This window comes from Sorghum bicolor, chromosome 7 (assembly GCF_000003195.3).
Source record: "Sorghum bicolor cultivar BTx623 chromosome 7, Sorghum_bicolor_NCBIv3, whole genome shotgun sequence".
Taxonomy (NCBI): domain Eukaryota; kingdom Viridiplantae; phylum Streptophyta; class Magnoliopsida; order Poales; family Poaceae; genus Sorghum; species Sorghum bicolor.
This window is the reverse complement of record NC_012876.2, coordinates 8,844,276-8,871,528: the sequence shown is the minus strand read 5'-3', so window position 1 is coordinate 8,871,528 and position 27,253 is coordinate 8,844,276. Positions and strand designations below refer to the sequence as shown.

Below are 27,253 nucleotides of genomic sequence, written 5' to 3'. Positions count from 1 at the left end.
TACAGTTATTTGATAGTCTATAGGATATTCGTGTAGTGAATACGGCTATAACTCTTTTTTTTTTTTTGATAATGACACACAAAAGAATGTCTCATACATGATATATGGAGGGGAACAAAGACTAACCAATTTTACTTCCATAGATGGACTCACAAAACTAAATGACTATGTTTGTAATTTAATAATAAAAGTAACAATTTTTTATCATATTAAATTGAATAATTATATTTTGCATACTAATCTTGTTTGAGAAGACATACACGGTATCAATACAACATTTTAATGCACACGATTAGTGTACCACTTTGGCTCACTAAACATATTTATATATAGATCACCTTATCTTTTCAATAGTTAGTATAAGATTGAAAAACTTTTCGAACTAAATGACTCTTATACATACATTTATCTATATTTATATTTAACATAAAATTACCTAATTTGGTGAAAAGTATAAGTACCATTAATATTCTTATGATCTTCTTTTTTTTCTTGTATCTTAATTGGTGATAGCCTGTTCGTTTGGCTGAAAGTACTATTTGCTAATTTATTGTGAGAAAAGTACTGCTAAATGACTGACAAATTTGACAAATAGACTCAAACGAACGGACTAGTTAGGGAATACTCATACTAGAATAGGGAATCTAGAGTTAGGTAATTATTTTACTGTATTTTTCCCAAAATATACAAGGTACCCTACTTTGACTCAGGCTATTATAGACGAGGTACTCCCATTTTTTTTCCCTCATCACGGTTCAATCCAACCCCTACTTTGACTCAGGAGGCTATATTCCAGGAAAGTCTCACCCCAAACAATAACGCCGGCCTACATTTGGGGAAATAATCATGTTTGAAGAGATGAGGTCTCTTCAATTTTCTTACACAATTATGGTTGAAGAAACAAAGAGCCTTCCATTTCCTACACCAATGTTGTAATAATAAAGGAAAAATGAGTTCTTTTTAAGTAAATGACGACGGATATACTATACTGTAGAAAATTTCAAGATATAAAATCCTTCTTCTCCCCCTCAAACCGACGATATAAATCCTTCTTGTCCCCCGTCATAACCACCACTTAACTATCGGGGCGCAGCAGTTGGCAACCCGCCGCCATGGTGGTGTCGCCGGCGGAGCCAGTGACTACCCGTGTCAGTGTGGGCGGCTTTGACTCTCGCTTCACCTCGCCGCGCGAACTCGCCGACTACTTGGAGGCCGTGGCCGGCCGGGTCTGGCGCTGCCGGGTCAAGACCTCCTGCACGCCGCCCAACTCCTACCCTGACTTCCAGTGCCTCCCACTACTCCCCGCGGCGAACGCGCACCAGCCGCCGCCGCATTATTCGTCCAGGGCGCGGCGACGCCGAGCTCCAGACGGTGAAGACGACGGCGCGCTCGCGTTCCAGGCCGCGCCGACGCCGTACAATCTGGTGCCCCCGCACGCCTTCGTGCACTTCGTGCACCCGGAGGCCGCGCGCCGCGCCGCCAGGTCCGGGATCCTCGTGCGCGCCTCCTCCTCGTCCCAGAACAAGAGCAGCGCCGCCGTCCGAGACCGCGCGGTGCGGCGCCAGAACGCCAAGCCGTTCCGCTTCACGAACGCGCGCGTCGAGGTGGGCAACCTCTGGGCGCCGGACGCCTTCGTCGTCTCCTGGCGCTGCCCGGGGAACTCCGGCTCCAGCGCCAGCTCCGGCCTCGACTTCGTCGTCGACCCGTTGGACGGCAGCTGTCGGCTGCTGTTCTCCCGTGACACCGCGTTCGCGTTCCCTGCCTCCCGCGAGGCCGCGGTGGTGCTGCGCTGCGACTTCAAGGTTGAGTTTTTCGTCGACGACATCGCCGAGCTCCTGGTGTTCCCGACCGATGACTCGCTGCTGCTCCGGCTCTCGGCCGCGCCCCTGCTGTACTACCGCACGGCGGCAGATGGTGTCCACCAGTCGGTGCCTTTTGACTTGCTGGACGACGACGACGACGATCCATGGATACGGACCACCGACATCACCGCTAGTGGAGCCATTGGCCGGTGCTGGATGTACAGGATCTCCTTCAAGACGTGGTTCTGGCCAAAGATGAAGGACGCACTGGCGTACATGAAGGAGAAGAGGGTGCCGGCCGTGGTCTGCGACATTGGGTCGCCGGGGTTCAGGGTGCACGACGAGCCGGAGTTTGGGAAGCCAATGCAGGACCTTTTCTTGTGCGTGCAGCATGTCGAGGAGCTCCAGTTTTCAGTCTTGTTCTTGGTTAATGTGCTGGTGCATAAGGGGATAGTGAACGAGCACCAGCTCACGTCCAAATTCTTCTCTTTGCTCAAGAGAGAAGAGGAGCAAGTGAATGTGGCTGCACTGACGGAGCTGTTAGGAGAGAATTCTCAGGTGTTTGATGTATGCTGGAGGCTGAAAAATGTGCAGGATTGGGTTGCCAAGAATCCCAAACTAATTCATCCTCGCAGCAGGGGCAAGGTTGCTGGTGATTATAATGCTGTGGTGCGGAGGCTGGTGATCACTCCCACCAGGGCATATTGTATGCCGCCACAAGTAGAGCGCTCTAACCGCGTCATTCGGCACTATCATCATGTGGCAGATCGGTTCTTGAGGGTAACCTTTATGGATGAAGGTATGCAGCTGCTGAACAACAATGCACTCAGCTTCCATGCCGCACCGATTGTCCAGAGCATGATGTCAAAATTGTTCCAGCATAAGACAAGAATTTACAGGCGTGTGCATACACTTATGACAAAGGGTTTCCACTTGTGTGGTAGGAAGTACTCTTTCCTTGCATTCTCATCGAACCAGATGAAGGACAGGTCAGCTTGGTTCTTCGCAGAGGAGGGAACAACAACTGCTGCAACCATTAGGGAGTGGATGGGACAGTTCCCAAGTAGGAATGTCGCGAAGCATGCTGCTCGGATGGGGCTGTGTTTCACATCTTCATATGCAACGGTTGTGACACGGCCGAATGAGGTTAATGAGTTGCTTGAGGATATCGAGCGCAATGGATACAATTTCTCTGATGGGATTGGCAAGATCACACCGGACCTTGCAATCGAAGTTGCGGCGAGGTTGCCACTGATAGATAGGTACCCTCCATCTGCGTACCAGATTAGATATGCAGGATTCAAGGGTGTTATAGCTGTCTGGCCAGGACAAAATGATGGGATACGGCTTTCCCTTAGGCCAAGCATGAGGAAATTTGAGTCTACCCACTCTGTGATAGAAGTAGTATCCTGGACAAAATTCCAACCCGCATTCTTGAACCGTCAGATTATAATATTGCTGATGTCCTTGGGTGTCCCAGAAGCTATATTTTGGGAAATGCAGGAGGCGATGCTTAAGAATCTCGACAGAATTTTGTCAGACAGAGAGATTGCTTACAAGGTTGTAACAAACAGTTGCCCTGAGCGTGGAACCATCGCAAGACTGATGCTGAGTGCTGGATTTAGTCCTGCAACCGAGCCACACCTGAAGGCAATGCTTTTGGCTATAAAGTCCTCACAGCTGAAGGGTCTTTTGAAGAAAACAAAGATTTTTGTGCCCAAGGGAAGGTGGCTGATGGGCTGCCTGGATGAACTTGGAATCCTTGAGCAGGGGCAATGCTTTATCCAGGCTTCATCTCTATCAATCAACAATCATTTCATGAAGCATGGCTCAAGATTTTCCTCAGCAAACAAGAATGCAGTGACAATTGTAGGTACAGTTGTGGTTGCAAAGAACCCATGCCTTCATCCAGGGGATGTACGTGTTCTTGAAGCAGTTGATGTGCCTGAACTGCATCACCTTGTTGATTGCTTGGTCTTCCCAAAGAAAGGTGAGAGGCCACACCCCAATGAAGCTTCCGGGAGTGATCTTGACGGGGACGTCTACTTTGTGACATGGGATAAAAATCTTGTACCTCCGGGGAAAAGGAGCTGGAAGGCTATGGACTACTCTCCTGCTGAAGCAAAACAGCTACAACGAAGAGTACTTCAGCATGTAAGTTCAACTACTCTCTGCACGTGCACATGATTCTTTCATAAAATGTTTGTTCAGTTAGATGTCTGCACTGTCAATTCTATGTTTCTTTTATTAGTTCATGGGTTTTCTGTAGTACTTTATTTTATGTTTCTGATTGCTGAAAACATTTATCTTGCAATGCCTTAGGAATGTATTGAGAATGTAAGTTCAATTATTTCTTGTCATTGAGAATACATTGAGTACACAGCAATGGTTATGAATAACAATTGATGTTCCTCGTTTAAAAAGAAAGTGCATTAATTTAGACAAATACATGTGCATCCATGTCCATTTGACAATATAATCCTTCACAGTAGTATTTTCGTAGACAAAATTAAAATATTTTGGTAGCACACAAAAATAGTAGTTCTGAAAAGTAGCAGTCAGCAAACCTGATTTGTTGAGCTGGTCTTCAGTTCAGTCTGGTTTGGTCAGTCAAAATACAATTATTATAGTTTTGGTTTAGAAAATCCCTGGTACAGTTCAGCTAAATACTTTTTTGTAAAACTGAAAGTTGACTGCTTTGGATTGTTTTTTATTATTATTTGCACTGTTAGTTTAGGGAACTAGCTGACTTACCAGATATAACAAATTTCAAGCCCATTATCAAGCATCTCTTTCACTTTGATTTTTAAAGTTCAATTATTGAATCATTATCCAGTTGATCAAACGCATATTTATTAACTAACAATAGTAAAACTATGACTTTCACCTTTATGCCATCTGATCTAGTTCCTAAAAACTGCTTCTTGATTTGTGCACAATATTTATTTATGTAGTACATTTCATTAAAAAGATGTTGCTCTTGTCACAGGATCTCATTGATTTCTTCTTGAAGAACATGGCAAGTGAGAACATTGGTCGGATAAGCAATGCTCATGTTGTCCATGCTGACATTAGCGAGTACGGAGCAATGGATGAGAAATGTATTCAGCTAGCTGAACTAGCAGCCACTGCAGTGGACTTTCCCAAGACCGGCAAAATTGTTAGAATGCCACCATCCCTTCGCCCAACAAAATACCCTGACTTCATGGAAAAGGATGATGCCATCTCCTATAAATCAGAAAAGATCATTGGAAAGCTTTACCGGACGGTTAGATATTATATCCTTGGAATGCCCTTGGAAAGTTTGATCAAAGATGGCATGCCAGCTTACGATATCGACCTGGAAGTTCCTGGTGCATCGCATTTCTTCCTAGATGCCTGGCAATGGAAATGTGCATACGAATCGCGGCTGAATGCGCTGCTCAATCAGTACAGCGGGTGCACCGAAGCAGAGCTTGTGACAGGGGTGATCTGGTCGCTTGCCGATGGAAGGAAAAGGAAGAAGCATGAGGCAAACGAGAAGTTCAGCCATGCATATCCTGAACTCCACCAGGAGTTCCGACGTGTCTTTGAAAATATTGCAGCAGATCAAGATAGGATGTCTGATGAAAAGAAAAATCTAGTGTATGAGATGAAGGCCTCCGCGTGGTACCAGGTAACGTATCACCCAGAATGGATCAGATTCTCAAGGGAAAAGGAGCCGCATGGTGAGGAAAGGCCAGCAAGACTCAGTTTCCCCTGGATCGCCATAGATTACTTGGCGTGTATAAAGATGAGGTGCCGTGGACAAGCAAAGCATTTTACTTGAAGTGCGTTTCATTGTTGAAGCAAGAGCACTCTGCCACTTCGCTCTCCCATTCATCCCAGGAATTCTTTTACGATTATAGATAGTAGAGCTCACCTTAATAGACTACCATTCCTGTACCTGCATTAGCTCCAACTATAGGCCCTGTTCTCTCATTCCTGTACCTGCATTGTATTCATCCAGTACAACTGCTTTGTGGCTGAATCCTTGAGCTTAGTGAATCTAATGCTACCAGTTAATATGCATACCAGCTATCTACTTAATGTCCACGTATGCAGATAATGTTCTCAAAATCCTGTTATCGAAAACTAAAGAAACTTGTGCAGTAGACATGCTCAGGCACCCTTTGCCGACCACTAAACCTTTGTCGACCAGACATTTCCCTAGAGTGTGTTATTGTCTGCCTAATGGAGCCTAATGGGATTCAGAGGTGCATATTTATGCCATACTAGGAAATATACCCCTGTGTTGCTATGGCAAAGGCTATTTAAATATGGAAAATGATTGTAAAGAATAAAGGTGAATAAAAATCCTACAGTTTTGTTAAATTGGTCCAGCTCACAGTATAGTTCTGGTATTTGCCTAGTAAAGTCACTGTCTGATGCAACTGAACACTACCATTTATATAGGTACACAATGTTTTAATTATTACCCTTTACCATAATGTTACAATGTTTATTAGTATCAAATATACTTGCGACCGCAACAACTTCTTCAAGTGGATCGCATTCTGGTTTGGCAGCAGCATGAGTGCTAATGTCGGGAGGGTCGAGAGCGGTTTGGAACCCAGGACGCCGGTGAAGGGGAAGAAGAGCAGCACTGCCATGGCGACCCCGAACACAAAGTAGCACAAATCAACATCCTGTGATGGGGTTGAAACCAGGCTGTTCAATTCTTACTAATTTTGTTGTTTTATTATTTTGTTGTTTTTGCTTTTGGATGGGTTACAGTGGTTCCTGAGTTTGAATGCTCTATTGTGTTACTGTCATCTTGACTTTCTGTTCATATGGTGGAATTATGTGACTGAACTGTATGAAGCAACCTAAAATCACTAACTGCTGACAGCCAGAAGGCAGAAGCAGAGTAACAGACCACAACGAAAATCGATTTCTGAATGAAGATAAATCCAGTTCAGGAAAAAAAGAATGACTTCATTGAATTCTGATTACATTAAGGTGACCATAGGAAATATCACATAACTTACAGGCAACGCATCAGACTAAAGTCAGCAAGCTATGCTCGCTCACTTATTCACCGACAGACTAACAAATAGCATCGATTTTGAAACACTGAAAGAAAAAGAAAGAATAAATAGGTTCAGACATATGGTGCAATGACCTATTTGTTTACTGCTTTCTTGATTGCCAGGTTGCATATAGTACTGATGAACTTCTTGTTGTTTGTGGACACCGAATCCTCCACGGCCATATCTAGTCATTGTTGGGAGACGCCTTGGGAATTTGGATTCCTGCCGATGCCTTTACAAAAGCAAAGCCATGCAACTTGAATCCTGTTCTAGCAAAACCGAGAATCCATCCATCAGCTCATAAAATCAGGAGCTTCTGCTCACTCTGGATGACAACATTAAAGTAACAGATTCCAAGAGTATCATATGTTAACAGAGCATCAACCCCAAACTATATAGCTAACCAACAGGTATTCTTCTAAGAAATAAATGCCTCATCTAGCTCCACAAGCAGAACATAACAGATCCAAGATGCAAGAACGTCCAATTCAGAACACAAATCCTTCCATCACCACTTCCAACGCCACATATCCTGCGACATCACAGTTTTACATATGGAGATAATCTGGAGATATACAAATCTCATACGACATCTACCTGTCAGCTACTACCAGCAGCAGCTAAACCTAGCTATTCAACTACCAAATTCATTTGTTCAGCCAAAATATAGATGTCCAATGCTACAAGATTTTTTTCACCTCTCACCATACAATGAAATCTGCGACACACATCATGGTTCAGGTTTACCATGTGACAAAACGATATACATGCTGAAAATGTTGACTAATATAGAAATTCACAATGCTTCTCCTTGTTTGACAAAAAAACTTTTGTTCACGAGTCCATGACCTTCTATCATGTCTGTGTATTCTGCAAGTCTTACAATGATAGCTCCATTATCACTGCCATCCTTCTAAAGAGGAATGCTTCACTTGATATATCGCTGCCGAGATGAATACGTTGTGCTAAGGTGCAAGAAGATGACCACAATTGGAGCCTCCACCTTTTTCTTATTGCTCTATGTAAAACAGATCATATTAGGCACACTTGTGAGGACATAGCAACAATGACAAATTACAAATAAAACTAATACACCTATAGCTACTAACATGGAAGAGTTTAGACGAAGAAAAAAATGACCTGACCACTGGATAATCTGACACTACTTGCTGCTAGAGAAGATCTGTTAAGATTTTTAGAACTAAATTTGTTAACACTAAGCAATCAGATAACTGACTACCAATCATGTGACTACAAGGTCTAAGGCAAGGAGAAGATTAACAGTTTCCTGAAGTTATATGAAAGAAGATTGACAGTTAATTGTAAATGGATTTGGGTGAAATATATACCATTATTTGATCTGACAATTGACAGTTCATTATAAGCTGAATCAGGTTGCTGGTTACATCATTACATGGAATGATACATGGAAACAAGTGATACTACAAATACAACAGATTATGTGATTCTCATAATTTTCTATCACCATGCTAAACTAACAGGTACATGGAAACAGGTGATACTACAGATCAGTAAATCCCTAGCTTTTATGTGATCATAGTGATGAGAAAAAAAAAGACGTAACCAGATTCTGATATCAGTAGTTTCAAGTCTATGCAAATGCAACACATTATGTGGATCTAAGAATTTTCTATCACCATGCTAATTGGTGGTAATTTGAATAACAAATAAGAATTCAAATTCAATGAAATTGAATCTGAACTGATATGCCTCATAAAGAATTGAATAGTGCATGATGCTAATAGAGCTGATGACCTGAACATGGTAATATTACGCTCTATTCTTTAAAAAACATGGTATAATTAAGCTCTACTTTTTTTAACAGCACTAAGAACATGGTAAGCACTTCAATCCTTACCATCATGTTAAGTGGCATGGTAATATAACGCTCACATAACATTTCAGTGGCATGTTTTGAGTAGTGGTCTGTTTGTGCAACGTAATATTCTTCATTAGTATAGCAATCTAAAATGTTTTACCAAGCAACAAAAGACATTTCATGATATATAGTGATATATAAATCTTCACAATATCTTTTTTCTTATGCCAAACATTCTTGGTACCACAAGTCAGACACAGTAGCCACATCTTTTACTCAGATGCAGAGTTCAGTAAATAATTGCTTGGTCCTAAGACTCATAGTTTAGTAAGTAGTATAGCGTTGGCTACAAGCCATACACACACACTATACTGGCCACTCGGGCCTACCTGACACCTAGACACTACCCACTTAAACACAGCACTGATTTCCCGCCTTCGCCATCAGCTTGAGACGTAGTTGCAGCTGTGACATCATCCACGCTTCCAGAACTTGCTGGACTCCAATCAAGCGCTTGTGAAAGTGTCTTCTTCAGAAGAAAGTAGCCTCCCATTTTGTTGCATCATGTCCATCACACAAAGACTTGTGGAATCACTGAATTTCCTTTCTTGACCTGCCGTCGCTGAAGTATTTAAGCCGGTTCCACCTTAGCAATGTCCAGAATAGATTGACCTGCATGGGCAACTAAGCAGAAACTGGAGAATAGTTAGCAGTAAAGGGATGGAACAGAGGATGAACTTGTGAACCTGGCGCGCAGCTACTCCAATTCATATGTGCAGACTGCAGGCAGTTATATTGCCCACATGAAGAAAGAACATGTCGGAGTCCACCAGCCGCATCCGTAGAAGTAATGCCCCTGCATCTGGCCCGGCGTGGCCACCACGCCTAGCTTGCTGGCCACACCACAGAAGCAGCAGGGCACTGTGTCCATCCCGGCGGCCGCGGCACATGGCAGCGGCGCCTGAGGCTGAGGAGGTAGCGTCGGCACCACCGAGCGTGGGCCAACACATGGCAGCGCCGCCTTAGGTTCAGGGCGAGGAGGTGAGCGCTTTGGCTCCAAAGAGCCGGTGATCTTGAGAAGGGTACCCCGACGCATGAGCTCGACGAGGAGGTGAGCGGTGTTCAGAGCATCATCGAGACCACAGTGGAGGCGGCCCTCCCACTGCAGCCCCGCCTTCCGAATCGCATCCTGCAGAGTGAACCGGACGTTGCCAACACCAAACGCCGCCGAGAAGGGCAGCCTTAGATTAATCCAATCATCGAAATAGTGAGGCTTTTCAATACCTTTGAAGCGGCACTCCCTGTCGAGCATAGTGCGGCAGTCCCAATCTCCCCAGGTTACAACGGCGAGCTTGCCCAGCTTAGCACCATGTGCTTCGAGCCAACGGTCATGCATGTCCAGCGCCTCGGCGAGGGTGACTCCAGCGTCGACGTCGCCCTGGGTGATCCCAGTGAGATCGCGGCAGAAATCCGTGAGGCGGGGATGGTGCCGAGGGCGGACATAGGTGCGGAAGGTGGACAGCGTCCGGCCGGTGGCGCCGTCGACGAGCACGGACGGGAACTCGATGATCTCCTGTGGGTAGATCACCGAGCCTTCCTGGCAGGTCGCCTCGAAATCGATCACCACAAAGAAATCGAACATCTTGCCGGCTGCTGCTGCTGCGGCGGCGGAGGGCGGCTAGGGGTTGGGGATGGGCGTAGCAGCCTAGCAGGAGAGAAACTCGCGAGGAGGTTGAGAACTCGAGGTGGCAGAAGCCGGCGAGATGGATGTCGAGATGCGGGCGAATCGGCGAGATGGATGTCGAGATGGCGAGCGAATCGGCGAGAGGAAGAGCGAGATCAGATTAGCGAGATGATTAGGAAGGGGAAGTTGTCGTAGGGTTTTTGTTTTTATTTTGTGTGTTGGGTTGAGGCGGCGGCGGCGGCGGTGGAAATCTTCGTCGGCGACAGGTGGCCGCTGTCCGCTTTGCGCCGACCCGCCCTCCCTCCGCTGTCCGCTTTGCGTTTCCGTTTTACGGCCCATCAGGAGCACGCGGCCCAGCCATCCTCACGCCATTCCGCTCGATGGTGCCGTTGGCAGGTAGTAGTAGATAGGTTCGTGTACGTCTTCGTATTTGTTTCTTTTCTTTTCTCTTTTTCATTTTCTTTTCCTGTGTTTTTTCTTTCTCTTCTTTTCATTTTTATCTTAATTTATTTCTTGTTTATTTTCTAGTTATATTTTTTATTTTCTTTCCTTCCTTCTATTTATTTTTTTTATTTTTTTTCTTATATATTTTTTTTTGCATTTACATTTTTTAATTTCTTTTTATATATAATTAATAATTTTCTATTTTTTACATTAATATTTTTTTACAGTTACTTTTGGGTAATGACTTATTACCGGCTGGCCGTGTCTTCGTTCCGTCGCACGCATGCTCCAATTCCACTCGCAGCATTCTGCATCCCACCGCACGCACGCTGCTCGTCCTCAACATTTCATTCCCCGTCTCTCTCTCTCTCTCTCTCGTGACCGGTGACTGCGAGCTCCTCCCGGTGACCTCCTCACGCCAGCGCCCCACCGCCTCTCCATGCCCTGCGCCGAGCTCCTTGCCGCCCCCATCCGCGCCGGCCATGGAAGATCCGTCGAAGATTGGGGACTGCTGCCCAACCCTACGCCAGGTGTTCATCGATCCCTTGGTCGTTCGCCGGCGACGAGCACCCACCAGGTTCGTCCGCCCTTGCCTTTTCCTTCCCCTTCCTACTGTGCAAAACCGAGCTCTCCAACCCTAACGTAAGATATTTGCTATCTACCTCAGATCTGCGCCGTATTTGCAGTGGCAGCAAGCCGACCAACTATGGCGGTGAAAGCCCAAGTTTGGTTTTGGTAATTATTGACACCAAGTTGCTAATGCCTTGTGTTTAAGTGATTTGAGTTAGGCATAGCAACACATGTGATGAAGGTGCACGGTGGCATGGAAAGGTGGCCACATGATTACAAAGAGTTGAAGCATGATGTGGAGATCATGATGATAGACGAGGAGCAAAGTTATCAAGGCAAAGGTATAAACATAGGGTTTTACTTTTGCCGGTCTAAGATGAGTAAAGAAGTGATTGACCGGGTTTAGGATAGATAGCCGACTATCAAGAGGAGAAATCACGGTCATCTCTCGAATCAAGTGCTACTAGGTCCATATCTTGAGCATATGCATTAGGATCTAGTAAAGTGCTAACTTAACTCCTTTGGTGAAAATGTTTGTGAAAAGCTAACACACTTGCACTTTGGTGATGGACACTTGTTGGTGTTAGCACATTTACAAAGGAGGTGGAGTTCCTAGGGTTGAGAGGGGTGTGGGTTCCAAGCTCGGCGGGATTCGGCGCTTTTGAGAAAAATAAGTGTATATTTTCTATTGCGCCGGTGGGAATTTTGGAGAAGTCGCGGGAGTGTTTTCTCACTGAGAAACACTCACCGGACGCTGAGTGCGGAGGCACCGGACGCTGGCCTCAGCGTCCGGTGTGCTTGACCCTGCTAGAGTTGAGCACCGGACGCACTCTGGTAGTGTCCGGTGGTTAGCGTCCGGTGTGAGGGTTTTTGCAACCCTCTCTGTGCACGAGTCCGGTGAGCACCGGACCGTCCGGTGCCTAGCGTCCGGTGAGGTCGCGAGTTTGACAAACTCTCTGCGCACGAGTCCGGTGAGCACCGGACCGTCCGGTGCCCATCGTCCGGTGTGTTGCAGGTAGCTGTTAGAAACTGACACGCGAAATCGAGGAAGGACACGTGGCCAACTCTAGTGCACCGGACGCAGGGTGTCGAGCGTCCGGTGCTCACTTAGTAGCGTCTGGTGCCCCCGTTTTCAGCCCAGTGAAAACAGCCAACGGCTAGTTTCTTTGAGGGGCTTATAAATAGAAGGTGGCCGGCTTTGGGAGGCTCTCTCTTGCACAATTTGATTACTTGAGACATACATTGAGCTAGAGAATACTCCCTCCACTCATCTCCTTGCTTGATTGCTCATCCTAGTGAGATTGAGTGAGATTCAAGTGCATTGCTTTGAGAGTTGCATTTAGTGGCACTTGATTCTTGAGTTTGCTGCGGATTTCTTGTTACTCTTGGGTGTTTCCCGACGCCCTAGACGGCTTGGAGCAGCGGTGGTGTTGAGCTCGTGATTGGAGATTGTTTCGAGCCTCACCAAGTGATTTGTGAGGGGTTCTTGAGCCTTCCCCGCGGGAGATCGCAAATTGGTTACTCTAGTGGATTGCTCGTGGCTTGGAGGATCCCCATCTTGTGAGTGGATGTGCGGCACCCGCTGAGGGTTTGGCTTTGGATTGCCAATTAGCTCGTGATCCATCAAGTGGGTGTATCGCCACAACGAGGAGTAGCTTGCTGGGAAGCAAGTGAACCTCGGTAAAAAATCTTGTGTCATCTCTTGCCGAGGTCTTTCTTGTGATTGTGAGTGATTGGTTGGATATATCTCTACTCTACAACGTTGGTATAACAATCACTCTCCACTCCTTTACTTACTTGTTTATCTTGCTAGTTGTTTAGCTTGTTTAGTTTAGTCTTCTTGTTTAGGAGTGTAGCAAGTTTATTGTTGTGCTTTCTTGTTGTAACTTGTGTTTAGCTTTCTTGCTAGACTTGTGTAGGTGGCTTGCATAGCTTAGTTGTGCTAGTGCTAGAATAGCGTCGCCTTTTGTTTTACTAATCAACTTGTCTAGTTGAAGTTTGTAGAAATTTTAATAGGCTATTCACCCCCCCTCTAGCCATTTGGACCTTTCAGGCGCGCCAGGAGGTTGGGGCGACATGGATCTGCTCCCCCCTGGGTGCTAGGGGCTGGCCTAGGTGGTGGCCAGCCGGACCATCCAGCCCGTGGTGGCAAGCCTACCTCGCGGCCGCAGTCGAAGGCGCCACGGCGGTAGCGGAGGAGATGGGCTCTCGATCGCCGAGATGGAGGAGCGCAAGGATGTCAGAATCCTCACCGTGAACATCTAGTTCCCTCCCACATGTGTCCAGTAGGTGAGACCTTTGTCCCCCGCTTCGATTAGATACGTTCCTCACCATGTTGTCTCATGTGATGTGGTAGTGCTCCATATGTGAGACTCTTGGCACCCGATTACCCGATTGTGGAGATCAGTAGCTACTGTGCTGTGAGGATTTTTTTAGTCAGTTTGGCAGGTGAAATTTCGGGTTCAGAAGGTGATCAAAATCACATCAGTTGGAAAAGTGCAAATTATTGATGCTGTTTTCACATAGATTTCGTGGATCGCTAGCAGTGGAGAATTGTTTAGTTTTTATAAGAAATTTCAATCAACCTCAAGTTCAAACCATTTGCTGCATTTGTCATGTTCAGGATTGAATTCGATGTGACGTTGTAACCCTTACAACGGGTTGATTTATGCATCTTGTTTCTTAGCATCTGATCGCTATCAATCATTTCGCTTGATACTGTACATATATTCTATTATTTTTGTATGTGTGCCTATTTTCAATTTTAGAATTGTTACTAGCATGTTTGTATTTTTGGATGTTTAATTTTCCTTAGACTGCAATTCGTATAGGAGTAAATGTGCATCTAAGATCAATGATCGCTGAAAATTACTTATTATTGTTCATGTGAGAATCATAAGCTGTAGTTGGTCATATGATCAGATGAATTCTTGTTCAGTTCAACATTACAACAAAACTGCATTGGACGTTTTTTCAGAATACATAAATTGCCTATTTAAGAAGACATTGTTGCCTAACAAATGAAACTTAAATTTCTGCTGCAGAAAAGTTGGAGTGTGCAATAGGCTATATGAAAGTGTAGACGAGCAGTTGAGAACCACCCAAAAATGTGCATGTAAAATTAGTTAAGTAATTTAATATCATTAGCCGTGCATGTTATTAGTAATCCAGTGGCAATTATTTGTGTCCAACACCAAAAATGTGCCTATAACCTCCTCTCTTTTTACTGTATGTCTCCTTTAATTTTCAAGCGTTACTATGCTCTCTATGTGATTTGAATCATGCCCGGGTGACAAGGGGAGCCTGCGATCCCATTTCTTGTGTAGGTGACAAGGGGAAGCTTGAGATTCCATTTCTCAAGTAGGGAAGCGCAGATTGGGAGGTGTTGACTAATGCAGGTAACATATTATTGCAGATAGATCATTCTCTCTTTTTTTCTATTGTTATGCTGATTATTTCTGTTGAGTCATTAATCTAGTCTGCCTTTTGTACATAACTTATTTTTTACATCGTCACCTTGCCTCTGCTTAATCTGTATTTTTGCCTGTTACATAAATAGATGTGATGCATAAAAAAATAAAAACATAGCTATGTATTTTTTGCAAATAAACTGGGGGTGGGACCGTGGGTTGCAAATGAACACAAACACTATGAGAATACATAAATTGCCTATTTTTAGGAAGACATTATTACCTAATGAATGATACTTAAATTGCTCATGAGAAAACCTACATGAGATTTTAGATTACTGAGGATGTATCCTAGAACCTGTGGAGCCCCTTTGGTTGTGCAGCCTCTCCGGTGGCTGTGCCCCCTCCATCTTCCTTACACCAGATACGGGCTCGAGCTTGTTTTTCAACGGTAGCATACCCCATCCCTTCAGCATCCGTTCTTTCTACGCCCTGCTCCATGTGTCATTTGTTAGGCAATTTAAGTATCATTTATTATGCAACAATGTACTTCTAAATGGGCAAGTTAGCCTTCTGTTGCAGATTGCCAGGCATGCTACATTCAGAATAGCTTCAACCTTAATGTTTTAGTTTGATAAATAATTATGATTGAGTTCTGTAATATTTTCTTGCAATTAATGATTATGCGGCAACATTTAAAAAAGCCTTATGTTGTATGGGTGCTGAAAATGCTCGTTGCGCTCTAGAATATGTGTATGTACCATAGCAGCCTACTTTGAAAACATCACCTCTGTTTTTTACATCATCACCTTGCCTCTGTTTGATATGTTTTTTTTAAATAAATCAGGGTTAGGGATGGGGTTGTGGGTTGCAAATGAACACGGACACTGCACTTGCTTTTTTAAATAACAAAATTGTAAAATTAGGAAGACATTGTTGCCTAATGAATGGCACTAAAATTGCCTATGAAAATGTAATCCACTAAAGCATTACTAGCAGCAACCTGCTCATCACCAATAAAGGCTCCAAGAACATAAGCAAGTCGCGATGCGGTGATTCAAGTTGTTGCTGCTTAATCGATTCACCATGATTGTGAGCTGATTGAGTTTGATGGATTTTATTTCCCCACGCCTCGTCCATGGTTGTAGGGCTGAAGTGAAACCTGGTGAGACCATACATTCACTAACCCGCGCCCCAGCGCGCATTTCTCTGTTGCTCAGTGCACGCACATCGGTCAGGTCAATCTTCATCAAGCAAGCTACAACTACGGTTGCCCATCAACAAGATCACATCCAGGTAATACTCTCTGTCTCTCCTATCCGCTCTTTTTGCTCTTTTCATTTTTTATGTTAGAAATTGAAAGAGACTAAAGACTGAGATTGAATTATGCTAGGCTGCATCTCTAGTAGTTGTGTTGCCTATTTTCGAATGTGGTTCACTCTTTTGTTAGCACTCAAGATAAAATTTGCTATTAAAAAATTACATATGAATTTGCATTTGGCCTTAAATGAATTATCTAGAAAATAATTATCACTGCATCTTGCACAGTAGCCAACCTTCTTCCTATTGCTCCTCGGCCGCAAAACTCATGTTTCAAAACTAGACAAATGTTATTTCTTTTTGACTAATAAGAATAGGCTAAATTGCCTATTCACGAAGACATTTTGCCTAATAAATAACAGTTAAATTCCTGAGAAAATACAATTTACTAGTACAACATTACCAACATCAACCTGAGCTTCAAGAATAATAATGTCTTCTCAAATAGGCAATATAAGGTTTTTATTTTCTTAACCTATGCATCTTTTTTATCTCCATCCAGCAACAAATTTATAACACATGTTATCTATTTTTTTAACATGCAGGATGCAGACCATATATAGAGAAAAAAAAAGATAAAGTTCATGTACAGAAAAGATGTGAAAATGTGTGTTTTCCTAGGGACTAGATGTATAGTGTTTTGCTATAGAAAACTGCAGATGTAAATGTGTTTTTTTCTGAATACATTACTTTTTTGTGAACGTATACATGCAGTCCCTAAAAGCATATATTTGGGTCTGATTTGCTTTTCCTCCAATAAACCGTGGTGAGTATTTGGGTCTGGGGCTCTGGGCTACGCAAGCCGTGAAGAGTCTTTGGTTACATTTAGCGGGAAAAATTTTCTGTGCCCGCAAGCTAGCGTGATTAGCATGCTTGCCAAAAAAAAGTAATATAATAATTGTACTTTACTATAAATGGCAAGGCCGTGCGAACGATCCATATTACGGCCTGCCGCGCGTTAGTTGCTTCCATATTAGTGTAGAAAAGAACTCACAAATACATGGAAACAAAAAACAAATTTTTAGTAGAAAAACGTGGCTCGGTGAACTTAACTAAGAGATCTGACTAAGAGCTTATGATCTTGATGAGACCATAGACAAACTCAATCATGGTGTTATGTCAAAGACGTAGCTCTCAACTGAACTCTTGCTGAACGAGAATTAAGATGACTTCTTGTTATAGTGGTTGCCATTCTAGCAATTCAGCAAGGGTTCCATTTTAAGTTCAGGCTCCTGAATACAGCATTCATCACTCTCTTGCCTAAGAAGGCTGATGCCACACAAGTGAAGGATTTTAGGTCAATAAGTCTCATCAAGGAGCTACTGGATTTTACCTCTGTCTATGCTGGATGCTGCCATGTTTTTATGGCCAAACACTCATGATCTTAACCTCATCAAGGAGCTACTGGATTTTTTTTGGGTCAGGTCTTTGGATTAGTTGAAACACACGATACATCAAATATCATGTACTCTTTCGTGAACTTTAGGGTTCTAATTATTTCGAGCATATTAGATGATGCTAACTCGACCAGTGGCAATCCCATTGTTTAGCAAAACTATTTAGCATGGTGACAGTACACCTGTGCAGTCTACAAAAAGTGCAGATTTCCTTATATGGCTAGATGTTGCTGACTCCATGTGAATATCACTATCACTTTCTGTATTTTTCCAATACTACAATCATGTGATTTATTTTTCCTTTTTTGCATTACTTTTTTCATGCAATTCTGCTACTGCAAAATGGAAGTTGCGTACAACACAGAGCACAAAATGTTCACTAGATAACTAGTCAAAACACTAGTTTATTTACCGACTTGAAGTATATGCTGGAGCAATCAATAGCAATATTTCTGTGGCAATTGAATATTTCTTTGTGACTCTGTCACCAATCTCGTAAGAACTAACAGTAAGTATAGATACGATGCACAGAGTAATGAATCATGTCACTGGATGTTGAACCACTCCTATTTCTATCATTTCAGAGAGAGAAAAAAACAATGAGCATTATTCTAATTCTTTAGAGATCTAATTTGAGGAACAATCTGTATCATGAAAAGCAATCCAAAATCAAAGTAGCAGAAGTAAAACCATCAGTAGTTAGTGTGGAAATAGAACAGTAACTTCTGAAATTTTGTACGATTGGGACTCTCATAATATCTCTGAAACCTGCATAGCAAATATTTAAGTTTAGATCTTAAGAGAATATTAGATGATAGTAAAATAAATAATGGTGTATATCTTACATGTATTGGCATCTCGGCAATGAGCAGACCACTGTTCTCTTCTAAAGCCTTGAGTGTAGCCACCTCGCCACCAACGACCATGTTAATCACAATTCCATCTGCACCATTCAAAGGCCATCAGCTACATCAAGGAGCACAAGATGTAAATTGAATCAATATTATCTTAATATACCTGCTGCCAAACATGTTGACATGCGTCTTAAGTAAGCTTCCTGCAAAACACAGTGTTAATCTTCAGGTCACACGAGACATCAGAAAAGTAGAACTGGGAGAGCCAGTGAAACTGTGCAACAGAAAAATATATACATATAAAGCAAAAAAAAGGTTCATGGTTTGTGTAGCAAATGGAGTAAAAGGAACAAATATGCACACAAAATGTGGGTAAAGCTCACCTTCTTTGTGGGAAGCTCATAGTTTATCAGCACCCGTGCCATAAGTGGTGCCTCTGCCATCGCTGCCTGAGGCAAGCAAGCATCTGTTGCAACTACAATGCTTAGTTTTGAGCCAATACTTTCAAGCCTAGAACTTTCGGCAATATTGGTAGCTTTAGTAGTTTGATTCCACTGAATTGTTTCTTGACGAAACTTCTCAAGAACAGATGCACGCTCTGCTTCAGCTTGATCACTATACTGTACATAGAAGACCCATTAGTAATATGTTGATGTTGATGTGAAGTAAAAGCCTCCTAATAGCGAGGATCATAAACCTGTCCGACCTTGTGCAAGTGCAACAATTTCAGGGCACACAACAATATTTATGCTGGTAAACATCATAAATTTTCAGAGAAAATATGCTGGATGAGGCATATTACTTCCAAGCCACCAAGAATTTCAGAGAAAAATGGACAAAAGGAAATACTTGAGAGCAAGTTACAACAAGGTGGTGAAATTGTGTTTGTAAATTACCAGCGGTGACATTGACACAAAGGAGAGGTTGGTGACGGCAGCACAGACGGCATCAAGCTCATCACGGGAGGAAACACATGTTGCAATCGGCAGCCCACTGCGGCGATCTGCGACAACCCCCAGGAGCTCCAAGAGTGTCCTCTGCGCACAATCACTCAATTAGCATAAATCATAATGAATCGAGGCTAACCAAACAGTGGTATCACAAAACTGCAGCACAATCACTCAATTAGTATCGAAGAGATGAAATCCAAGTGCACTGCCGCAACTGCAAACGGAGCGAAGGGGGCGGGGAAAAATAGATACGCACCATCTTGAACTGGGTGCGGTCAACAGCGAGGTAATAGTGGCGGCCGGGGCTGGGGACAAAGGGCATCCCAGGAAGATCAGTTACATATATAAAACGGGGCGCACGATTGTATCGAGGAAGCGACAGGTGCAGCAGCTCCCTCACCTGGAATGGCATGGGACCGCTGCAGGGGAGGTCGGGGAGGGCAGAGCGTCAGAAAAATCTGCGGCGGAGCCAGCGACGGCGATCGGAGACTTCATTGCGGTTCGCCGGATGGGAGGGGATGTGGATTGTGGAATATTCCTCAATGATGCCTTTTGGGGAAGAAACAAGATTCACTATTGACTATTTGCTGTCTTAAGATGAGAGCATCGAGCATGACCCCTAAGCCATCAAAAACAAATTTGAGAGCCAAAGTTAAAAAAAAAACAACTCTAGCAAAATTTCTATTAAGACCATCTCCAGTTACGGGAGCCGCGCATCACACTGATGATTCCATTAAATCAGACCCAGTAATAGATCAGCGACATGCATGCATCCTTGATTAGCGACGGAATTTTTCCCCCACTTACCCGGTCAACGAAATGACCACGTGCGTGCATCATTGGTGTTCACGTAGGCCTATATGCATACGTGGCCACACCTTCTGAAATTACGAGACTCTGTGTTTTCACAGGCATCCATAAGAATTGAGACTAAACTAATGGAACACACTATCAATTAGACACAATCACACATCAGTTCTTACTGGAAGATTGATCCTTATGATTTATAGGAAACAATAAATTAGAGAGTCATGTACAGCAAATATATTGAATGACTATAACAGCAACCTAACAGTTTTATTTTAAAATTTGGACCACATAACTAATTAGATGGATTTACTATAAGACAATAATACCGCTCTCCCAAAGATCAGTCTTAAGTGAAACAATATTGTGATCGCTGTATAATGTGAATATTTTAAATTACTATACCTACAATCTAAGTTACGATCAAAATTTTGGTCACCGGATATTTAAAATGGACACCACAAAACCTGCAACTGCCTAAAATTGATGGCATGAAACAGAATTACCATAAGACAGTGATGCTTATCGAAAGGATTGGTCTATATGAATACACAGGAAACAAGGAAGACTAGTGTATATGATTTACACGGGAAACAAGTATCACAAGATCGCTAAAAACATGAACACTGACTGAACTAACAGCTACCTGAATCTGAATGAGAACCAAAATTATGGAATCTAGTAAGGTTGACTTTCAGAAAACATGAGTCGAACATGAACTCTAGCATAAATTGTGGTAATTCACAATCATAATTCATTGAACCTATTTTTTTTCACCCATCCAGCTCAGTGATATCTCAGATTTACAATATGGGCAGCTAAGGATTGAAGATACTATAGAGAAAAAAAAAATCCCAGTCTCGTCGATTGAACTTAACAACAAAATTAAAAATTGTGATTGATGGTGATTTGTCACAACCTGCTGTTGGCAAGATGAAGGCTCATGTGCACTCTACAACACTATGGGTAAAATATGACCACAAAATTACCATACTACAATGACAGATTGACAGGATTATAAGATACAGAAAAAATAATAATAATACATGAAACAAGGGCATACCAATTTGCTTATTATATCACAGAGACAAGGCATGCCACAGTGACCACTGACCAGCTAATCTGAAATAATTTGGGGAAACTGATATCCAATCCAATAGAAAAGACACGAAAATGATTAGCTATTGGAATGAAACACACACAAATTAATTTAGTAAGTCCAAAAATGGGGGGATTAGCTACAGACCAATCAAATTGATTTAAGTCACAGATGATGTGCAGGTCATGGTGCTTTTCGGTGGCAGGTCTGGAAAGATAAAAGATTCATGCTGTTGATCCAAAAGCGAAGTTACAACCCGAGGGGGGGAAAGCACCAAATCAGAGACTAACCTGGAGGTGCTCCTTTGTGCGTAGATCAGGTGTCCGGGAAAAATATTTTTTCTATGTCATACATTCCAGGGCAGCGGCGGCGGGTGGATTAGCGGCGCTGCGGCGGACGAGGGGAGCGACGGAAACGATGCGTGGAGACGGAGCGACGGAGCGATGTGAGTGCGCCTGGAGTGGGCCGGACGTGAGAGAGCGAAGCGGACAGTTGGACCCAGTTGAATGGGCTGGACGAAAAAAAAAACACTAAGGCCCCGTTTTGTTCCCTTATTAAATTTTAGCCAACTAAATTTTATTTACTTTAGGCCTTGTTTAGTTCGAACTTTTCAATATTCTCCATCACATCGAATCTTACAGTACATGCGTGGAGCATTAAATATAGACAAAAATAAAAACTAATTGCATAGTTTGCCTTTAAATCGCGAGATCAATCTTTTGAACCTAGTTAGTAGGGATGAAAACGGATCGGATACGAACAGATATCACTGATATCATATTTGTTTTCATATTTCTGGTCGATATCATATTTGTTTTCATATTTCTGGTCGGATTCGGATTCGAATACGGATAATGTCAACCATGTCGGATAAGATATGATTAGATGTCGACATCACAAATATATGATTTAAGTATTCGGATACGGATACAGTATCAGATGTTCAATATTCGGACTCGGATACGGACAGATCTAACCCCTCTAAACGAATTCGGTCTCGAATACGGTCGCAAAATATCTGTACCGTTTCCATCCTTACTAGTTAGTCTATGATTGGATAATATTTGTCAAACAAAAACGAAAATGCTACAGTGCCCGAACCCAAAAAATATTGGGAACTAAACAAGGCCTCAGTAGCTAAAGTTCTAAACATATTGACTAAAAAAGAGCTAAAGAGCTAAAATAGTTTAGTCCCACTAGTATTTAAGAATAGCTAAAATAATTTTAGCTAGCTAAAATTTAGCAGGTGGAAGCCTTAGCTATAGATGTATGCCGTTGCGAGAACGCCAAGCATTTTCGAAGAAAACAGTGAGCTAAAATCAACCGCTCCTAGTAACTCAAAACTAAAATCAACCGCTCCTAGTAACTCAAAAGGATATTTACAGAAGGATATCTATTCTACCCGTTCTTGTCTATTCTATTAGTACAAACCTCCTCTTTACAGAAAATAGATAGGTGAAATTTTGTCCATTTTACCAGAATAAGACTTCTTCCCTTCAGTTGAGAGATGTATGTCCAGTATGACCAATCTTGTCGACATAAACCAGTGCCCACCCCCACCCCGGTTTTTTTTTAATGGAAAAAACACAATCAGTGCAATTTCGATGTAGTAATTCAATCTTAAGCCCATCAAAAGCTCACAGCAGCAGTGAATGCCGGGCATCTTTCAAACAATGCAGTCAATGTGGTGAAATACAAATGGAGTTAACAAACCAATGCCGGGGAGATCGAGCCCTTCAGAGATTCACATGATGTTTCAGACAGTTCAGAGGGGCGATCAGAGCTGATCTCAAATGTAAAGGACAGTACAGGCCATGCCAAGTGACCACAGAAAATAAACATCCACCAGGGATTACTATGAAATTAAATCATACAATACGCTCCAGCTCCCTCGCGTAGCTGAGCGTCTGGTTGATGAGCTGCAAGGATGGGATCTCCTTGCAAGGCTGCGACTCCTTCGCCTTCTGGAAGAAGACGGCACCGTTCTTAATCTCCCATTCCGGGTGCTCCTGTTAATGATGTTCACAAGATTTAGACTTTACAGTGACTATCATATGGTTTCACATAGAAATACACTCAGAAAAAGGAGGGGGGAAATTAAAAGACTAAAAGTACCTCTGAGATGTACTCGTGCAGATCTTGGTCAGAATTAAACATAAGCATTTGCTTTGCATCACTTACAGATAGGGAATCATACCCCTTTTCGCTGCACCCAGCGATTTCATCTCTGTGAGAGCAGAAAAACACAATAGCATCTCCATTAAGACAAAATCAAACAATCAAATAACCAGGAGCAATGTCCCCAAAAAAAAATAACCACGAGTAACAGAAGCCCACTCACCTAACTGTTTTGGCGAGAAGGTCCATGAAGTAAACATAGGTCTCATGTGGCACAGCCTGCCGAGCGCTTAACACTCGGTTGTAGGCACCCTCCATGAAGGATTGCTCAAGCTCTACCGCATGCTTAATGCAAGGATGCTCAAGTGCCTTGACAGGTAGAAGCTCCAGCTCAGTGTGGAACTCGGCAATTCTATTCTGAACCAACAGCCTCAGAAGATTGAGTCCCAAAATTGGGTACTCCTCTGGTGAGGGGGGAATTATGCCACTGCATAAATAAATATTATTTGGTATCGTTTAGCATAATACATTTCTGGCATGCTCCTTATAAAAAATACCAGGAGGTAATGTTCGATTGTATTCATAGTTTTGAATATGTTTTGGGTCCTAGAAAGGCAAGCAATTTCCAGTTTGAACTCGTTTTAGCAACTTCAGTGTAATGAAAACTAACAAACACTGACTAAATTAATACTTAAAACAACTTGATTGATAATCTGATGGATCCAACCAATAGTGTCAGGTTTACTTGTCACTTAGACTAGTTATAAACAACTCAAATAAGTCCTTTGGTTCCACTAGTTTAGTATCACAATTTACAAACGCAGGCACATCAAATTTTAATATTGGTTGTGTATAAGAAAAATATGCCTTCTCAGCCAGCTTTTAACTTCTATATTACTCAAAGCATCACATGAATTCAGGATTTGTATTCATAGTTGTGGATCTGTTTTGGGTCCCAGAAAGGCAAGCCTACACGCAATTTCCAGTTTGAACTCGTTTTAGCAACTTCAGTGTAATGAAAACTAACAAATGCTGACTGAATTATAATAACTAAAACTACTTGAAAATCTGATGAATCCAACCGATAGTGTCAGGTTTACTTGCCGGTTTGTCACTTAGACTAGTTAAACAACTCAAATAAGTCCTTCGGTTCCACTAGTTTAGTATCTCAATTTACAAACGCAGGCACATCAAATTTTTAATATTGCTTGTGTATAAGAAAAATACGCCTTTCCAGCCAGCTTTAAACTTTTATTATTACTCAAAGCATCACACGAGTTCAGTCTAAAAAATTAGAAACCAAAGTAATAATAAGGCAAATAAAAGAGAAATTGGGTGACGAGAACTAACCATGTATCCATGTAATAAGGCTTGAGCTGGCAAAAATCGCGTTCAAATGCATCTTGGTCCTCAAGTTTCACACTCAAAACAACAGCATGTTCATAAATGTCCCCTGAAATGTTTTGTGTTGAGTTTAAAACTTTCTCTGTTGAAGGATAACTAGAAGAACTGCATAACAGTTTATGGGCCTCTTGATCTTATCTACTACTAGATTACTAAATAGCTTAGCGATAAGGAAGAAAACATAAGCTAAGAACAGCTTATCTTGCATGTCTGCGTGCAAGAATGGAGATGAAATAAAGCATCAAAAATTTTGCATCAAATGTGATATCCATTATGGTGCTCAACATTTTCCATGAATTAGCAATGTGAATAATCAAGAATGCTATTTTGCATATACTAGAGCACTTATGGATCGCTATGGCATCGACTATAAATACAAAAACATGAGGCCCAAGGCCATCTTACTTGCAAGTTTGAGCTCCTCCACAGCGTTCGGTGTCTGCTGAAACGAGGGCGGGAGGCTGGGGAATTTGGTGAGATGGACCTGCAAAAATAAGTGTTTCACATGTAAATAACAGGGAAATCCAAAGGTAACAATTCATTGAATTCTCACAAGTTTCTCCTGCAAAACCAAATTGGCAACTCAATTGAGCAGCAAAACTAAAGGTTTCCGCTACATTATAACTAAACCTGAAGTTGCTAAGTTGGTACAGGGCAGATCTGTACACACTCGGATCAAATTACAGTAAGGAGGCACAAGGGGACAGGAAAATTTTTACGTAAACCTGCTAAACTCTGTCCTTTCTCCCTGTAAAGTACTTCGGAATGCAAAGTACTCGGGCGCGGATGACATCCACGAAACAAACCCTAAAAACTAAATCGAAAGCGGCCCAAGCACGGCGAAACCTACCGCGCCGGCGTCCCCGAATCAGGCTAAGCCGCAATTGTTTTTCCAAAGTAAGAGGTTATCCCTCGTAACCATCGAGACACGGGTCAAAATTGCATCTTTCATGCCGTCAGCCTGAAACCCCACCCCCAAACCCCATAAACAATACCCGCGAGATCCCCTGGATAAGCTGAAACATCGGGAAGTGGACGGCGGGCGAGACAGATCCAGCGAAGCCGGCTTCCGCACCTTGAGCTGCGAGAGGAGGGTCACGCAGGCGTCGAGGTCGTTGCGGGCGTAGGCCGCCTTGAAGCGGGCGAACATCTGGGTCACCTCTGTCATCTTCGGATCCATGGGCGGAGGAGGCAGGCTGTGGCGCTGCTGGCGGCGGCGGCGTCCTCTGGAGCTCTCTCGGTCGCGGCGATGGGGGACGGACGACGAAAAACTTTGCTTGGGCGTTGGGTTGATGCTTCTCCTTTGGCCTTTATTTGGTTGGGCCGGGTTTGGACTCGGAGTCGGGCCTGGGGGCCTGGAGGGACGTTGCTTCTCAGTCTGGATAACGAGGCAAGCTGGCCCGGCTCGGCCCTCGTTAAGATAATGAACTAGTTTGGCTCGGTTTATTATTTTAACGAGTCAGAGAGTCAGCTTTACGAGTTTGAAGTGGCTCGTTAAATTCATGAGCTAGATATAAAAATACATAAAATATAAAGCTTAAAAATAATCATAATACAAAAATAATATATCTAGTAATTTTAAGTTGGACAAAATATTCATATGAGCTAACATATCAACCATTTGTAAATTATAAGACATGAAATAATATAAAACTAATATAAGTTATGATTACTTTTTCTTTGAAATTGTAGCTTATTTGACTCGTGAGTGGCTCGCAAGCTAGCTCAAGTTGGCTCATTATAGCTAACAAGCTAAAATCTTGGCTCGGCTCGGCTTGTGATGATAACGAGCCGAGCGAGCTAACAAACTTTGAGTTTTTCGTCTAGGCTTAGTTGCTTCTATCCTGTCCATCACGGACTTAGGGTTTTTTCAAACACATGGACTCATATTGGACCTGCACGCTATGGACTTAGGATGCCAGGATTCAGCTTGAGGAGGATATATGCGCTAGCAGTGGCTCAACGATGCAATAGGCAAGGAAGTCGTGGCTCAATGGGTGGGGGGGCCGGAGAGGATGAGCTACGGCACTAGGACTAGAGCACACAAGGGTCGGGCGGTGACAATTTTAGTCGGGAGGCGGCTATGTGAAAGGTCCTTGTTTGGTTTTGGTAATTGAGTGACAACTTAGGTGGACTAATAGTGTTTATGTGAGATACACAGGAGATTAGTCCATAGGTGATGATGTGATGATGGAGGAGCTCATTGCATATGAGACATGACATGGAGTCATGTGACCAAGGTGGAGAAGATCAAGATGAGGCTTGGCTCGATGGACCGGTTGCAAGAGTGAAGGGCAAGTCGGAGGCTTTGAAGCGAGGGACCGCGTGTGACGGTGAAGCTTGAGCAAGACTTGGCGCCGATGGACCGAGGCAACGGTGAAGAGCAAGTGAGGTCAAGATCGATGAACCAATACGGTCGCGTGATGATATGAAGTGGATCATATCATTTGGTGATTGGTTGGTGCATGTGTTGCATCAACATTGGAGGAGATGGAATGGAAAG

At 43.0% G+C, this 27,253-nt stretch overlaps 3 protein-coding genes across 5 annotated transcripts; 1 reads left to right on the top strand and 2 right to left on the bottom strand.

Annotated features, from left to right (window-relative positions):
* LOC8072152 (probable RNA-dependent RNA polymerase SHL2) lies at window positions 1,113–10,667 on the top strand. The gene is made up of 4 exons (XM_021465559.1): window positions 1,113–1,313; window positions 1,401–3,956; window positions 4,792–5,592; window positions 10,199–10,667. Exons 1-4 carry the CDS (start codon window positions 1,113–1,115, stop codon window positions 10,274–10,276), a joined length of 3,636 nt encoding a protein of 1,211 aa, XP_021321234.1. The 3' UTR covers window positions 10,277–10,667.
* On the bottom strand, window positions 17,948–21,702 carry LOC8071856 (eukaryotic initiation factor 4A-I). 3 transcript variants are annotated; one of them, XM_002443986.2, is made up of 10 exons: window positions 21,519–21,702; window positions 21,376–21,435; window positions 21,193–21,270; window positions 19,723–19,941; window positions 19,579–19,627; window positions 19,269–19,409; window positions 18,756–18,992; window positions 18,536–18,575; window positions 18,364–18,461; window positions 17,948–18,286 (listed from the first exon to the last, which is right to left on the bottom strand). In XM_002443986.2, the coding sequence occupies exons 4-10, from the start codon at window positions 19,815–19,817 to the stop codon at window positions 18,269–18,271; spliced, it is 678 nt and encodes a 225-aa protein (XP_002444031.1). In that variant the 5' UTR covers window positions 19,818–19,941; window positions 21,193–21,270; window positions 21,376–21,435; window positions 21,519–21,702; the 3' UTR covers window positions 17,948–18,268. The 3 variants fall into 3 exon arrangements, with proteins under 3 accessions (XP_002444031.1, XP_021320373.1, XP_021320374.1); XM_021464698.1 differs by lacking the exons at window positions 21,193–21,270; window positions 21,376–21,435; XM_021464699.1 differs by lacking the exons at window positions 19,579–19,627; window positions 19,723–19,941 and having other exon boundaries at window positions 21,519–21,701.
* Window positions 22,836–26,071, bottom strand: LOC8071182 (26S proteasome non-ATPase regulatory subunit 8 homolog A). Its single transcript, XM_002443985.2, has 6 exons — window positions 25,826–26,071; window positions 25,156–25,234; window positions 24,697–24,799; window positions 23,570–23,833; window positions 23,344–23,455; window positions 22,836–23,237 (listed from the first exon to the last, which is right to left on the bottom strand). Exons 1-6 carry the CDS (start codon window positions 25,928–25,930, stop codon window positions 23,097–23,099), a joined length of 804 nt encoding a protein of 267 aa, XP_002444030.1. The 5' UTR covers window positions 25,931–26,071; the 3' UTR covers window positions 22,836–23,096.

Coding starts and splice junctions, on each gene's coding strand:
- LOC8072152 (XM_021465559.1), top strand. CDS start 1,113: ATGGTGGTGTCGCCGGCGGAGCCAGTGACTACCCGTGTCAGTGTGGGC. Junction 1,314..1,400: donor CACTACTCCCCGCGGCGAAC/GCGCACCAGCCG, acceptor CTCGCGTTCCAG/GCCGCGCCGACGCCGTACAA. Junction 3,957..4,791: donor AACGAAGAGTACTTCAGCAT/GTAAGTTCAACT, acceptor CTCTTGTCACAG/GATCTCATTGATTTCTTCTT.
- LOC8071856 (XM_002443986.2), bottom strand. CDS start 19,817: ATGAAGTCTCCGATCGCCGTCGCTGGCTCCGCCGCAGATTTTTCTGAC. Junction 19,410..19,578: donor ACCGCACCCAGTTCAAGATG/GTGCGTATCTAT, acceptor GATTGTGCGCAG/AGGACACTCTTGGAGCTCCT. Junction 18,576..18,755: donor ATGAGCTTCCCACAAAGAAG/GTGAGCTTTACC, acceptor TGTGTTTTGCAG/GAAGCTTACTTAAGACGCAT.
- LOC8071182 (XM_002443985.2), bottom strand. CDS start 25,930: ATGGATCCGAAGATGACAGAGGTGACCCAGATGTTCGCCCGCTTCAAG. Junction 23,456..23,569: donor CTTCTCGCCAAAACAGTTAG/GTGAGTGGGCTT, acceptor CTGCTCTCACAG/AGATGAAATCGCTGGGTGCA. Junction 23,238..23,343: donor TGCACGAGTACATCTCAGAG/GTACTTTTAGTC, acceptor CATCATTAACAG/GAGCACCCGGAATGGGAGAT.